Raw genomic sequence first — 15000 nt, 5'->3', positions numbered from 1 at the left:
ACAATCTTGATCCCTCTGTGTTGGGTAACTATCGACCCATTTCTAATCTGCCCTTTCTGGGCAAGGTTTTAGAAAAATGCATCTTACATCAATTGGATGTGTTTCTACAGAACAACAATGTGCATAACAAATTCCAATCTGGCTTTAGGAAAGGTCACAGCACAGAAACAGCACTTGTAAAAGTAATTAATGATCTTAGGGTGTCTGCTGACAAGAAACATGTATCCGTTCTCTTCTAGAACTAACGGCTGCATTCGACACGATTGATCATTCAATTTTAATACAGCGTCTGGAGCACTGGGTAGGCTTGTCTGGTACGGCCCTGTCCTGGTTTTCCTCCTACCTAACAAACAGAAGCTATTTTGTCAATCTAGCTGAGTTTGACTCAGACAAACACGACATCGGTTCTGGTATTCATCAGGGCTCGATTCTTGGTCCTCTGTTATTCTCCCTGTACATACTGCCGTTGGGAGAACTTATTACCAATCACGGAGTCAATTTTCATTTCTATGCTGATGATACCCAACTATATCTTTCTGTAGCTCCAGATGATCCCTGTGCCTTAGACCCGCTGTCTGTCTAGCATCAAATGCTGGATGAGTGAGAACCTTCTCAAGCTAAATGAGGATAAGACAGGTTCTCATAATCGGTTCTAGTGAGCAGAAATAATCAATAATAAGCAGACTTGACAACCTGACTGTAGAAAGTAACAGTACAGTAAAGAACTTGGGGGTCATTATTGATTCTGAATTAAATTTTAATTCACACATTAATCATGTTACCAAGATTGCTTTTTTTCACCTTAGAAATATTGCACGAATCAGAGCCTATTTGTCATTGGACAATGCAAAAACGCTAATCCACGCCTGCCTAAGAAAACAACTGACAGATTAAAAAAAACCTTGGTGTCATACTCGATTCCAATCTAAATTTCAAGGCCCATATCAGTAACATCACCAAAGTGTCATTCTATCACCTGAGGAATATTGTCAGAGTCCGTGGGTTTCTCTCACAGGCTGATACAGAAAGGCTAATGCACGCATTTATCACTAGCAGGCTAGATTATTGTAATGCTCTCCTATCAGGTATCCCCAAAAAAGAAGTTGCCCGGCTACAACTAGTCCAGAATGCAGCAGCACGCATACTGACCAAGACCAGACGGAGAGCACACATCACACCCATTTTAAAATCACTTCACTGGTTGCCTGTTTTATCCAGAATTGATTTTAAGGTCCTTCTGCTAGTTTTTAAATCTATTAATGGAAATGCACCTGCATATTTGTCTGAATTGCTCCCTGGGTATGTGCCTGGAAGAGCTCTTAGATCCTCAGGAACTGGTCTTTTAGAGGTTCCTAAGACTAGACCTAAAACTAAAAGACATGGAGAAGCAGCCTTTAGCTACTATATGGTCCTATGATGTGGAACAGCCTGCCTGTAAACCTGCGGCTCTCAGAATCCACAGACATTTTTAAAAGAAAACTTAAGACATACCTTTTTAGCATTGCTTTTAATTAGGTCATATAATTATCCTTGTCTTAGGTTTATTTGTAATGTTTTCCAATGTTTTATTTTTCCTTCTTTGTTTTTTCCATTCCCTTTAATGTATTTTATATTTGTAAATCTGTGAAGCACATTGGGTTGCACTTGCTGTATGAAATGTGCTATACAAATAAAGTTTTGATTGATTGATTGATTGATTACAACTTGTCCAAAATGCAGCAGCCAGAGTTTTAACTAGAACTAAGATGAGAGAACATATTACTCCAGTTTTGGCTTCACTGCACTGACCTCCTGTTGTTTTTAGGATTGATTTTTAAATTATTTTACTTGTTTATAAAGCTCTCAATGGTCTCGCACCTTCCTACCTACATGACTGCCTGCCTAAATATGTCCCAAACCGCCCCCTAAGGTCTTCCACTGCGGGCCTGCTCGCTTTGCCTAAAAAAATGGCAACTAAAAAATACGGGGAAGCAGCGTTTTGCTTCTACGGGCCGACGGCGTGGAACAAACTCCCACTGTACCTTCGACAGGCAGCCTCTGGAGACATTTTTAAAGCGCAGCTCAAGACTCACTTCTACACCCTTGCTTTTAATTGATCTTTTAATTATGTTGTTATTCATGTCATCACTGTATTGCATCACTGCTCTTGTTTATGCCTTGCTTTTCTTTTTTTTTCTCCATTGCTCTGTAAAGCACTTTGAGCTATAAAAAATAAAGTTTTATTATTATTATTATTAACAGTCATTAAGACTGTTAATAATCCCTTGCCTCCTTCAAAACCGCTCTCAAGGGGCACCTACGGACGGCTGCAATTCAAAACTCAGCTCAGCCAACGCAGGGAAGCTGGAGATACCCTCACTAAAAACGCCGGGACAACGCTCCACACGTCCCAAACTCTTCTCCCTTCTGGCTCCAAAACTATGGAATGCACTTCCCATCACAGTCAGAACTGCAGCCTCACTCCCAATCTTCCGCCGTAGTCTGAAAACCCACCTCTTCAGACTCCACCATGGCCCATAGCACTTGCCCTAGCCTAGCCCCTTAGATAGCACATTATGTAGACTTAGATAGTATTTTAAACAGACTTATAGCTTGTTACGTAGACAGCACTAGAATTGCATTTTATGTAGTCATAGCACTTTATAGTACACATAGTATAATATATAATATAGTATAGTATGTATAGTTTACATAGATACTCCACTGTTACGTTCTTAGTTTACGCATGATTCATGATAACTACTTTTTATATATGTGATGTATGCCATGCTTTTGTTATTGCTTAATGTAAGTCGCTCTGGATTAAGAGCGTCTGCTAAATGCCTAAATTGTAAAATTGTAAATTGAAACTGCCCCCCGTAAAATCTGAATCACCCCCCCACCCCTGTTCCCCCACCCCTGTTCCCCCTCACTGTATATGTTTCTTTTCCCTTTTTACCTCCTATGATGATTTATTTTTGACTATATAGTTGTGTATATTCGTATGTCTTTTGATGAATTGAACAAGGTGGCTTTATTGGGTCGTCCACTCACAGTTAACAGTCTTTGTATTGAGTTTGTGCTTGAAATGTACTGTAATTCTGCAAACTGTTAATAAATCAATCAATGTTTATCAATAGTATGTCTGTCTGTCTGTCTGTCTGTCTGTCTGTCTGTCTGTCTGTCTGTCTGTCTGTCTGTCTGCTCACCTCGGCCTCCATGTTTGTGTTCCATGCCACCTTCCCCATTCTCCTATTGTTCTCTCTCTGTGTGTGTGTGTGTGTGTGTGTGTGTGTGTGTGTGTGTGTGTGTGTGTGTGTGTGTGTGTGTGTGTGTGTGTGTGTGTGTGTGTACCTGCTCCCTCTGTGTGTGTGTGTCCTCCAGCAGGGGGAGCTCTCCCAGGTATCTCTCCAGCGTTTCGATGCGTTGCTGTTTCTCAGCGTTCTGTTCGCTCTCTCTCTGACACTTCTTCTTCAGACTGACGATGTAGCGATCCCTGGTCTTCATCTGCACGCACACGCGCACACGCACACGCACACGCACATGCACACACACACGCACACACACACACACACAACCACACCAAGGGCTCTAATTAAGTACTGTCACCTCATAAACACATTAACACCCTCCGCGCCAAGTCCCCAGCTCTGTGTAGATTCCAAGGTCAAGGAAATGGCGGCTTTTCAAAATAAGAGCTCAAATTAAATAAATGCTGGCGTGAATTAGATCCTAATTGTTCAATAAATGCTAGCGGGCTAAGTGTTAACACTTTGATTGCTACAGAATCTCCCCAGGCCTATTTTGATGTTGCTACCGTTTAACATTGCACAAAGGCCTTGTTCGGGGGCCCACAGCAAAATGTTCTCTTATAGCGAGAATCACACGCATACATCAAAAGAAAGCTGAACTTGTCCACTTCAATTCAAAAAATACATTTTGATTTACCATGTTCCATTCTGGAGATATTGACCTTTTTGCAACACCTGCATTTGCCTGGAAGTGGTTATCTTGAACAGCAGAGTTATGGATGGTTTAAAGTCAGAGACATTGACAGGCAGATATAAAATTGAACCCAATAAATATCCTATACATCCTATACACCGAATGAAAGCCCTGAATGTGTACTTTTACGACGAAAACAGTACACATTGATCCCATCTACAGTTAGACAGTAATTGGTTATTGAATGCAGCTTGTGCCCACCAGATAACTTCAGAGAAGACATGGACGTGAACTCCTCAATATTCACAAAATAAGGCCTATAGCGACATATAAATACTATATACCGTATGAAACAGAAGACTCTTCTGTTCTCTACTTATTCACTACAGCTCGCTATATACGGACTGAGGCAGAAAGTCATGTAAAGACTTTATTTACAGTTTGGTCTGTAAACTTCTACTGTAATAATAAAAATCACACCCCTGTGAAGTGAGCGGTGCAACTGTTCTCTACAGTTGCACCGCGCAGTAGAAGTTTACAGACCAAACTGTAAATAAAAGGTTTACATGACTTTCTGCCTCAGTCCGTATATAGCGAGCTGTATTGAATAAGCAGAGAACAGAATATGGGACAGAGTTGCACCACTCACTTCACAGGGGTGTGATTTTTATTATTACTACAGTAGAAGTTTTTTTCTTATGAAAGCAGAGAGTCTTCTGTTTCATACGGTATATAGTATTTATATGTCGCAATAGGCCTTATTTTGTGAATCTTGAGTTCGGATCCATGTCTTCTCTGCAGTTATATCTGGTGGGCGCAATGTGCATCCAGTAACCAATTTATGACAAACTGTACATGGGATCAATGTTTACTCTTTTCCTCGTAAAAGTACACATTCAGGGCTTTCATTCGGTGTATAGGATGTATAGCATATTTGTGTTTAATTTTATATCTGCCTGTCAATGTCTGACTATAAACCTTCATAACTCTGCTTTCTTAGATGAGGATGATGATGATGATGATGATCGCCTCGCCTCGCCTAATCTATCTCACTGCTTTCATTGTCTTGATCGCAGTAACATTGGGGGGGGGGGGGGTCATGGGCACATTGGGCAGCAAAAGTATTGATCCGTACGGCTATAAAAAGTCCCATTCCACCGTTCGGTTCAGAACTATAGTATAACGGTGAGACGCGTTGTCATCATCAGCTGATTTTGTTTTTCAAGCTAGTATAGGGGAACATGCCTGGGCATGCAGCTTGGGAGCGATGGACAAAAAAAAGCTTCACCGGGAGTGTCCAGAGAGGTGCTAAGCCCGGCTGTGATGTCGACGACAAGGAAAAAATGACTTCCACAGATCACAACACCACGGTTTAGGACGCGGAAAAGTTCGTTATACATTACACCCGGGTCGATTACGTCCCCGACGCGTTCATTGCGGTCTTATCACTACAATTATAATGAATAAAAAAGCGTTACAATCACACGTCCGAGCGATCTCCGATTATGACGGCTCTGCATGGCAATACGTGATCCACCAACGGAACACTGTCTGTTGTCGTGGCGGCCCCTCGATACTGTGGTTCGTTTGTTAGTTCGTAGTATTGTAGGCTCGGGGATCGTTTGGTCGCTACAGTATGAAGAAGGAAACATGCATCTGTCCATGTGTGTTGCAGACGTTATGCAATGCCGATCCGGTGCATATGTGTTTAGGCAGCGTTCCGTTCATCATGTTTTTTTCCGAGAGACAGAGCCCCCATCTCGCAAGATCCTCCTCCTGGAGAAACAGGAGGGGAGGGGGGAATCGAGTATTATAGTGTTGGGTGAAATGTCCGAGGTGGAGGAAAGCCTGGTGAGGCGAGGTTAGGTGAAATTTGATTCTTCTATGGGAGCGTCCATTTTACCCTGGCTTCTACACGTAAAGCGGCCCGCCCTCCGGTTTTCAGGAGGGGAGGGGGCTTTTTTTGTTTTTGTTTTTTTTTCTGATCACGAGAGCGGGACTAAGCAGCAATGACAGGGGGATGGTTCTTCATTGTCCGGGTGGGTAAAAAGATGAATGAAAGTATTCTATAAAAAAGTGATTAAAACGTATGGATACGTGGTTAGTGGGTGGGGAGCAGTGTTGTGAGCTTGTAGATCTGCTATTTTCAGCATGCAACCAAGTGTAAAATGACTTACTGGATCTCTTGTCCACTAGTCCCTTCCTAGTGGATCTAATGTCCACTAGTCCCTTCCTGACATTTTAGTCTAGTTTTTATTTGTTGACAGAATTGTCAGTATATTTAGTATATTTAGTTTAGTTTATATTTAGTTCCATTTAGTTTTCGTCAGTGGAAAAAGGCAGTCGACGGACATTTTTCGTCTTAGTTTTACTCGACGAAAACAACAGTGGTGGGTGGACCCCCTGGGTGGGTGGGGACCCCCTCTGAGGGTCCGGGGACCCCCCGCCTCCCCCCCTCCGTACCTTCTCCTCCATCTTCTTGAGGTCCTCGGCGTGTTTCTGCGTGTTGTGTCTGAGGAAGTCGCTGAGCGTCAGAGCTTCCTGTTCGGCCGCGGCTAGCTTCCTGGCCAGCTCGCCGCCGCTCCTCCTCTCGCAGCACGGGGAGGGGGTGTGGCCACGCTCCGACGAGGGGGCGGGGCCCCGCTCCGACGAGGGGGCGGGGCCCTGCTCCGACGAGGGGGCGGGGCCCTGCTCCGACGAGGTGGCGGGGCCCCGCTCCGACAAGGGGGCGGGGCTTCCCGTCGCTGTCGTCAACGCCGGCACGCCGCCGCACGGCCCGTCGTACGGCGAAGAGTCCTGTGGAGCGACAGGAAGATGTAACATGTGTTTTCTAATGGGGGTCCCTGGTGTATCTCTTCTAATGGGGGTCCCTGGTGTATCTCTTCTAATGGGGGTCCCTGGTGTATCTCTTCTAATGGGGGTCCCTGGTGTATCTCTTCTAATGGGGGTCCCTGGCATGTGTTTTCTAATGGGGGTCCCTGGTGTATCTCTTCTAATGGGGGTCCCTGGTGTATCTCTTCTAATGGGGGTCCCTGGTGTATCTCTTCTAATGGGGGTTCCTGGTGTATCTCTTCTTATGGGGGTCCCTGGTGTATCTCTTCTAATGGGGGTTCCTGGTGTATCTCTTCTAATGGGGGTTCCTGGTGTATCTCTTCTAATGGGCGTTCCTGGTGTATCTCTTCTAATGGGGGTCCCTGGTGTATCTCTTCTTATGGGGGTCCCTGGTGTATCTCTTCTAATGGGGGTCCCTGGTGTATCTCTTCTAATGGGGGTTCCTGGTGTATCTCTTCTAATGGGGGTCCCTGGTGTATCTCTTCTTATGGGGGTCCCTGGTGTATCTCTTCTAATGGGGGTTCCTGGTGTATCTCTTCTAATGGGGGTCCCTGGTGTATCTCTTCTAATGGGGGTCCCTGGTGTATCTCTACTAATGGGGGTCCCTGGTGTATCTCTTCTAATGGGGGTCCCTGGTGTATCTCTTCTAATGGGGGTCCCTGGTGTATCTCTTCTAATGGGGGTTCCTGGTGTATCTCTTCTAATGGGGGTTCCTGGTGTATCTCTTCTTATGGGGGTCCCTGGTGTATCTCTTCTAATGGGGGTCCCTGGTGTATCTCTTCTAATGGGGGTCCCTGGTGTATCTCTTCTAATGGGGGTCCCTGGTGTATCTCTTCTAATGGGGGTCCCTGGTGTATCTCTTCTAATGGGGGTCCCTGGTGTATCTCTTCTTATGGGGGTCCCTGGTGTATCTCTTCTTATGGGGGTCCCTGGTGTATCTCTTCTAATGGGGGTCCGCGGGGGCGGGGCTGATTGGTGTCAATGTGGGGGTCCTTGACAGGAAGCAGTTTGGGAACCAGTGGTGTTACCTTGTTGGTGTTGAGCAGGTAGGAGTCGTCACAGCGCCCCCTCTGGCCGTGGAGGACCTGCTGCGCGCGCAACTCGTTCTCTCTGATCCGTGCGTGGAGCTGCAGGATCTGTTGCTTCTGCCTGGATGACACACACACACACACACACACACACACACACACACACACACACACACACACACACACACACACACACACACACACACACACACACACACACACACACACACACACACAGATGAACTTCTCACCCTAACCCACACGTCATGACAGAGGCATTGTGTGTGTGTTTGTACAAGTACTATAAATAGCCGATCTACAAACATATGGTGTGTTAGCAGAGATGTGTCTTCATTGACCACAACAACCTCTGGTGTGTTAGCAGAGATGTGTCTTCATTGACCACAACAACCTCTGGTGTGTTAGCAGAGATGTGTCTTCATTGACCACAACAACCTCTGGTGTGTTAGCAGAGATGTGTCTTCATTGACCACAACAACATGTGGTGTGTTAGCAGAGATGTGTCTTCATTGACCACAACAACCTCTGGTGTGTTAGCAGAGATGTGTCTTCATTGACCACAACAACCTCTGGTGTGTTAGCAGAGATGTGTCTTCATTGACCACAACAACCTCTGGTGTGTTAGCAGAGATGTGTCTTCATTGACCACAACAACATGTGGTGTGTTAGCAGAGATGTGTCTTCATTGACCACAACAACCTCTGGTGTGTTAGCAGAGATGTGTCTTCATTGACCACAACAACCTCTGGTGTGTTAGCAGAGATGTGTCTTCATTGACCACAACAACCTCTGGTGTGTTAGCAGAGATGTGTCTTCATTGACCACAACAACATGTGGTGTGTTAGCAGAGATGTGTCTTCATTGACCACAACAACATGTGGTGTGTTAGCAGAGATGTGTCTTCATTGACCACAACAACCTCTGGTGTGTTAGCAGAGATGTGTCTTCATTGACCACAACAACATATGGTGTGTTAGCAGAGATGTGTCTTCATTGACCACAACAACCTCTGGTGTGTTAGCAGAGATGTGTCTTCATTGACCACAACAACCTCTGGTGTGTTAGCAGAGATGTGTCTTCATTGACCACAACAACCTCTGGTGTGTTAGCAGAGATGTGTCTTCATTGACCACAACAACATATGGTGTGTTAGCAGAGATGTGTCTTCATTGACCACAACAACATATGGTGTGTTAGCAGAGATGTGTCTTCAGAGATGTGCAAACATTTCAGGATTTTCAGTACAGAGTTGAAACATTGAAGGTTTGACACGGGAATGTTTGTACATTCTCTCAGACAGTGCAAAATGTTTATGTCTAAACATTTTGCACTGTCTGAGAGAATGTACAAACATGAACAAAATCCTGAAATGTTTGCACATCTCTCTGCTAACACACCATATGTTGTTGTGGTCAATGAAGAGAACAGATCAGTTTTCATTCTAGAAGTGGCCTGACTGGACCTTTGATTCTAGCTTAGAGGAAGCCTTTATGACCAAAGTCATGAAGTACCAGCCGCTCCTCCAGACCATCATAGAGCTAGGCTATAGGTGCAATCTACTGGTGTTTATCTCCTCCAGACCATCATAGAGCTAGGCTATAGGTGCAATCTACTGGTGTTTATCTCCTCCAGACCATCATAGAGCTAGGCTATAGGTCAATCTACTGGTGTTTATCTCCTCCAGACCATCATAGAGCTAGGCTATAGGTGCAATCTACTGGTGTTTATCTCCTCCAGACCATCATAGAGCTAGGCTATAGGTCAATCTACTGGTGTTTATCTCCTCCAGACCATCATAGAGCTAGGCTATAGGTCAATCTACTGGTGTTTATCTCCTCCAGACCATCATAGAGCTAGGCTATAGGTGCAATCTACTGGTCTTTATCTCCTCCAGACCATCATAGAGCTAGGCTATAGGTCAATCTACTGGTGTTTATCTCCTCCAGACCATCATAGAGCTAGGCTATAGGTCAATCTACTGGTGTTTATCTCCTCCAGACCATCATAGAGCTAGGCTATAGGTCAATCTACTGGTGTTTATCTCCTCCAGACCATCATAGAGCTAGAGTATAGGTCAATCTACTGGTGTTTATCTCCTCGAGACCATCATAGAGCTAGGCTATAGGTGCTCCTCCAGACCATCATAGAGCTAGGCTAGGATAGGCTAGGCTAGGCTAGGCTAGGCTACAGGTGCAATCTACTGGTGTTTATCTCCTCCAGACCATCATAGCACTAGGCTAGGCTAGGCTAGGCTAGGCTAGGCTATGCTATAGGTGCAATCTACTGGTGTTTATCTCCTCCAGACCATCATAGCGCTAGGCTAGGCTACAGGTGCAATCTACTGGTGTTTATCTCCTCCAGACCATCATAGAGCTAGGCTAGGCTAGGCTAGGCTAGGCTAGGCTAGGCTAGGCTAGGCTAGGCTACAGGTGCAATCTACTGGTGTTTATCTCCTCCAGACCATCATAGCGCTAGGCTAGGCTAGGCTAGGCTATAGGTGCAATCTACTGGTGTTTATCTTCGGCAGCATAGGACACGTACACAGTCTGGTTGCAAGGCTTCGTACACACCTACACAACAAATGTTCGGTCCGTGTGTGATGTCTGATTGCAGTTTGATTGCTGCTCCAATTCATTTTCAATGGGAGTCACATGGTTTGACCAAACATTTTTGTTTGATGAGGGGGGAGCAATCAGCAATCAGCGATCAAACACAAATGTTTGATCAAACCATGTGACTCCCATTGGAAAAGCATTGTAGTGGCCCAAAAAAACAAAAAAAACAACCAAACATTTGCTTGATTGGTGTTTGGTACGTGTGAATGAGGCCTAAGAGGCTTCCAACAACTTGGGATGCCAAAAAAAGCAGCCAAACGACTTGCAAAATCCTGTGCAATCTCTTCCACTATCATTAGCCGCCAATATGTGTGTCCTTGTATTGTATCTCTTATGTGGACATAAATAATGTAAATATGTGTGTCCTTGTATTGTATCTCTTATGTGGACATAAATAATGTAAATATGTGTGTCCTTGTATTGTATCTCTTATGTGGATATAAATAAATAAATGATTATTTATTATTTTATTATGAAATGTGTTACCTGTCAATCTCCAGCTCTCGTTGTCTCAACAGTCCTTCTTTGATCTTCACCAGAGTGTTGACAGGAAGAGACGTTCCTGACAGCATCTACACACACGCACGCACACACGCACACACACACACACACACACACACACACACACACACACACACACACACACACACACACACACACACACACACACACACACACACACACACACACACACACAGACTTGATTTAGTCCCTTGTTTGTGCAGAATCCGGGTTGCGTTGGAGCCTCTACAGCGCTGCCCGTTGGGCACTTACCTACTTGGAACGACGCAAGTTGGAAATGCACGCCCCGCCCAGATATTATGTCTGTGCCCATATATGAAGTTCTTTGTCAGGCATGCCCAAATATGGAGTCTATGCAGACGTCAGAATGATGTCAGAACAGGCCAGCTCCATATATGGACCCTAGGCAATGGTCCCCCATCCAGAGAGGTCTTTTTGGGTCGATTCTAGAGAACCGTGGGTCAAACCGACTCGACACCGGGCACTGCCCTCCCTGTGGGGGTGCGGAACGACACCGGGCACTGCCCTCCCTGTGGGGGTGCGGAACGACACCGGGCACTGCCCTCCCTGTGGGGGTGTGGAACGACACCGGGCACTGCCCTCCCTGTGGGGGTGTGGAACGACACCGGGCACTGCCCTCCCTGTGGGGGTGCGGAACGACACCGGGCACTGCCCTCCCTGTGGGGGTGTGGAACGACACCGGGCACTGCCCTCCCTGTGGGGGTGTGGAACGACACCGGGCACTGCCCTCCCTGTGGGGGTGCGGAACGACACCGGGCACTGCCCTCCCTGTGGGGGTGTGGAACGACACCGGGCACTGCCCTCCCTGTGGGGGTGTGGAACGACACCGGGCACTGCCCTCCCTGTGGGGGTGTGGAACGACACCGGGCACTGCCCTCCCTGTGGGGGTGTGGAACGACACCGGGCACTGCCCTCCCTGTGGGGGTGTGGAACGACACCGGGCACTGCCCTCCCTGTGGGGGTGTGGAACGACACCGGGCACTGCCCTCCCTGTGGGGGTGTGGAACGACACCGGGCACTGCCCTCCCTGTGGGGGTGTGGAACGACACCGGGCACTGCCCTCCCTGTGGGGGTGTGGAACACTGCCCCCCTGTGGGGGTGTGGAACGACACCGGGCACTGCCCTCCCTGTGGGGGTGTGGAACGACACCGGGCACTGCCCTCCCTGTGGGGGTGCGGAACGACACCGGGCACTGCCCTCCCTGTGGGGGTGTGGAACACTGCCCCCCTGTGGGGGTGTGGAACGCCTGTGGTTTTGAACTAATTGCCGACGTTCGGAGGTCGTTTCTGGTTGTCCGTCCGGTGTTCGCGATTTAGAGCATTGGGCGTTTTCTTAGAGCAGGATTGGCCTCATTAAGGATTGGCCTCATTAAGGATTGGCCTCATTAAGGATTGGCCTCATTAAGGATTGGCCTCATTAAGGATTGGCCTCATTAAGGATTGGCCTCATTAAGGATTGGCCTCATTTCAGCTCCAGGCGTTGACGCTAATAATTCAGCATCCAAGACGGACGCCAAAAACACGGACGCGCGCCACACTGAAACGCATGTTAATACGAGCCCTCTCCTCCTCACGGATTGGTCGTTACCTGGTTAAGATCCGCCTCCTGGTGGTGGCGCTGCTGCTGCTGCAGCCTGTCGCGGTGGTGTGTGGGCGTGTCGTGACTGGGCCACGCCCCCTGCTCCAGAGCCCCTCCCCCTGGTGGCGGGGGGCGGTACTGCTCCATCTGCTCGCTCAGCCACATCTGGGTCCGCACGGCCGTCTTATTTAAGAAAAAATAAAAAATGGTTAATTATCATGTCCTATGAAAGCAGGGAATCATAGCTTCAAATTGTCATATTGGTTGTTCAGTTTGACCCACAAGTTTTGGAGATATGGCTTATAGAGTATCGTCTTGCAGAGAAACAGCGAGTTGAGAAAACAGGCTTGAAAAAGGTTCACTTCTGTGGACTCTAACATTACACCTAGCTACATGTTTAAGCATTTATTTCATATTTACATGTCTTCTGTGGTCTCTAACATTACACCTAGCTACATGTTTAAGCATTTATTTCATATTTACATGTCTTCTGTGGTCTCTAACATTACACCTAGCTACATGTTTAAGCATTTATTTCATATTTACATGTCTTCTGTGGACTCTAACATTACACCTAGCTACATGTTTAAGCATTTATTTCATATTTACATGTCTTCTGTGGACTCTAACATTACACCTAGCTACATGTTTAAGCATGTATTTCATATTTACATGTCTTCTGTGGACTCTAACATTACACCTAGCTACATGTTTAAGCATGTATTTCATATTTACATGTCTTCTGTGGTCTCTAACATTACACCTAGCTACATGTTTAAGCATTTATTTCATATTTACATTTCTTCTGTGGTCTCTAACATTACACCTAGCTACATGTTTAAGCATTTATTTCATATTTACTTGTCTTCTGTGGTCTCTAACATTACACCTAGCTACATGTTTAAGCATTTATTTCATATTTACATGTCTTCTGTGGTCTCTAACATTACACCTAGCTACATGTTTAAGCATTTATTTCATATTTACTTGTCTTCTGTGGTCTCTAACATTACACCTAGCTACATGTTTAAGCATTTATTTCATATTTACATGTCTTCTGTGGTCTCTAACATTACACCTAGCTACATGTTTAAGCATTTATTTCATATTTACATGTCCTCTGTGGACTCTAACATTACACCTAGCTACATGTTTAAGCATTTATTTCATATTTACATGTCTTCTGTGGACTCTAACATTACACCTAGCTACATGTTTAAGCATTTATTTCATATTTACATGTCTTCTGTGGACTCTAACATTACACCTAGCTACATGTTTAAGCATTTATTTCATATTTATATGTCCTCTGTGGACTCTAACATTACACCTAGCTACATGTTTAAGCATTTATTTCATATTTACATGTCCTCTGTGGACTCTAACATTACACCTAGCTACATGTTTAAGCATTCATTTCATATTTACATGTCTTCTGTGGACTCTAACATTACACCTAGCTACATGTTTAAGCATTTATTTCATATGTACATGTCCTCTGTGGTCTCTAACATTACATGTCGGTTTCAGCTCTGACACTTATTTCAGACATGCTCATCTGCCTGTGATATTAACTTAAGATTAATTAAAAATAAAATAAATAAAAGACAAATTAGTTTTTAGCAGGATTTTAACCCATTTTGGTGTTTTAAGGATTATGTTATACTTTAGCTGTTGAAAAATAGCAGACCTACAAGCTCATAGGTCTGCTATTTTTGAAAATTTGTAAAAATGTGGTGCAAATCTTTGAATATATATTTTTTCTGAGTGAATGTTTTTAACTCAAATCTTTGCTCTACCTGGATGGGGGACCCCCCCACAGAGGAGGGGGTCCCAGGGACAGTCCCGGCGACCCCCGGGACCAGCCGGGACTCGGGGAGAGCTCCGTAGTTCAGGTCCAAACTGGACGGCTTCAGAGGGGAGGAGACAGCCGAGGACAGGGAGGAGGAGTCTGCTCCCGTGCTGGCTCCTGATAGGACGATAGGACACTGGTTAATTAAGACACACAATTTGGGGGTCCTACTGAGAACTACAGACTCACTCCCAATCTAAACTATGGAATGAACTTCCCATTGCAGTCAGAACTGCAGCCTCACTCCCAATCTAAACTATGGAATGAACTTCCCATTGTAGTCAGAACTACAGACTCACTCCCAATCTAAACTATGGAATGAACTTCCCATTACAGTCAGAACTACAGACTCACTCCCAATCTAAACTATGGAATGAACTTCCCATTACAGTCAGAACTACAGACTCACTCCCAATCTAAACTATGGAATGAACTTCCCATTGTAGTCAGAACTACAGACTCACTCCCAATCTAAACTATGGAATGAACTTCCCATTGCAGTCAGAACTACAGACTCACTCCCAATCTAAACTATGGAATGAACTTCCCATTGCAGTCAGAACTACAGACTCACTCCCAATCTAAACTATGGAATGAACTTCCCATT

The 15000-nt window shown here is 45.5% G+C and overlaps 1 protein-coding gene across 1 annotated transcript in view; it reads right to left on the bottom strand.

Moving 5' to 3' along the window:
- cep85l (centrosomal protein 85L) overlaps window positions 1-15000 on the bottom strand; it is a gene marked incomplete at its 5' end in the record, with an annotated part of 36202 nt that overhangs the window by 15930 nt on the left and 5272 nt on the right. Inside the window, 6 exons of the mRNA XM_079531611.1 lie at window positions 3334-3486; window positions 6388-6720; window positions 7785-7905; window positions 10907-10992; window positions 12551-12724; window positions 14341-14510. Of these exons, the coding sequence (XP_079387737.1) occupies window positions 3334-3486; window positions 6388-6720; window positions 7785-7905; window positions 10907-10992; window positions 12551-12724; window positions 14341-14510 (1037 nt within the window). The remainder of the gene's footprint in view (window positions 1-3333; window positions 3487-6387; window positions 6721-7784; window positions 7906-10906; window positions 10993-12550; window positions 12725-14340; window positions 14511-15000) is intronic.

The sequence above is a fragment of the Electrona antarctica genome (assembly GCF_951216825.1).
Source record: "Electrona antarctica genome assembly, contig: scaffold_320, whole genome shotgun sequence".
NCBI classification, from domain to species: domain Eukaryota; kingdom Metazoa; phylum Chordata; class Actinopteri; order Myctophiformes; family Myctophidae; genus Electrona; species Electrona antarctica.
This window is presented reverse-complemented; position numbering and strand designations above follow the sequence as displayed.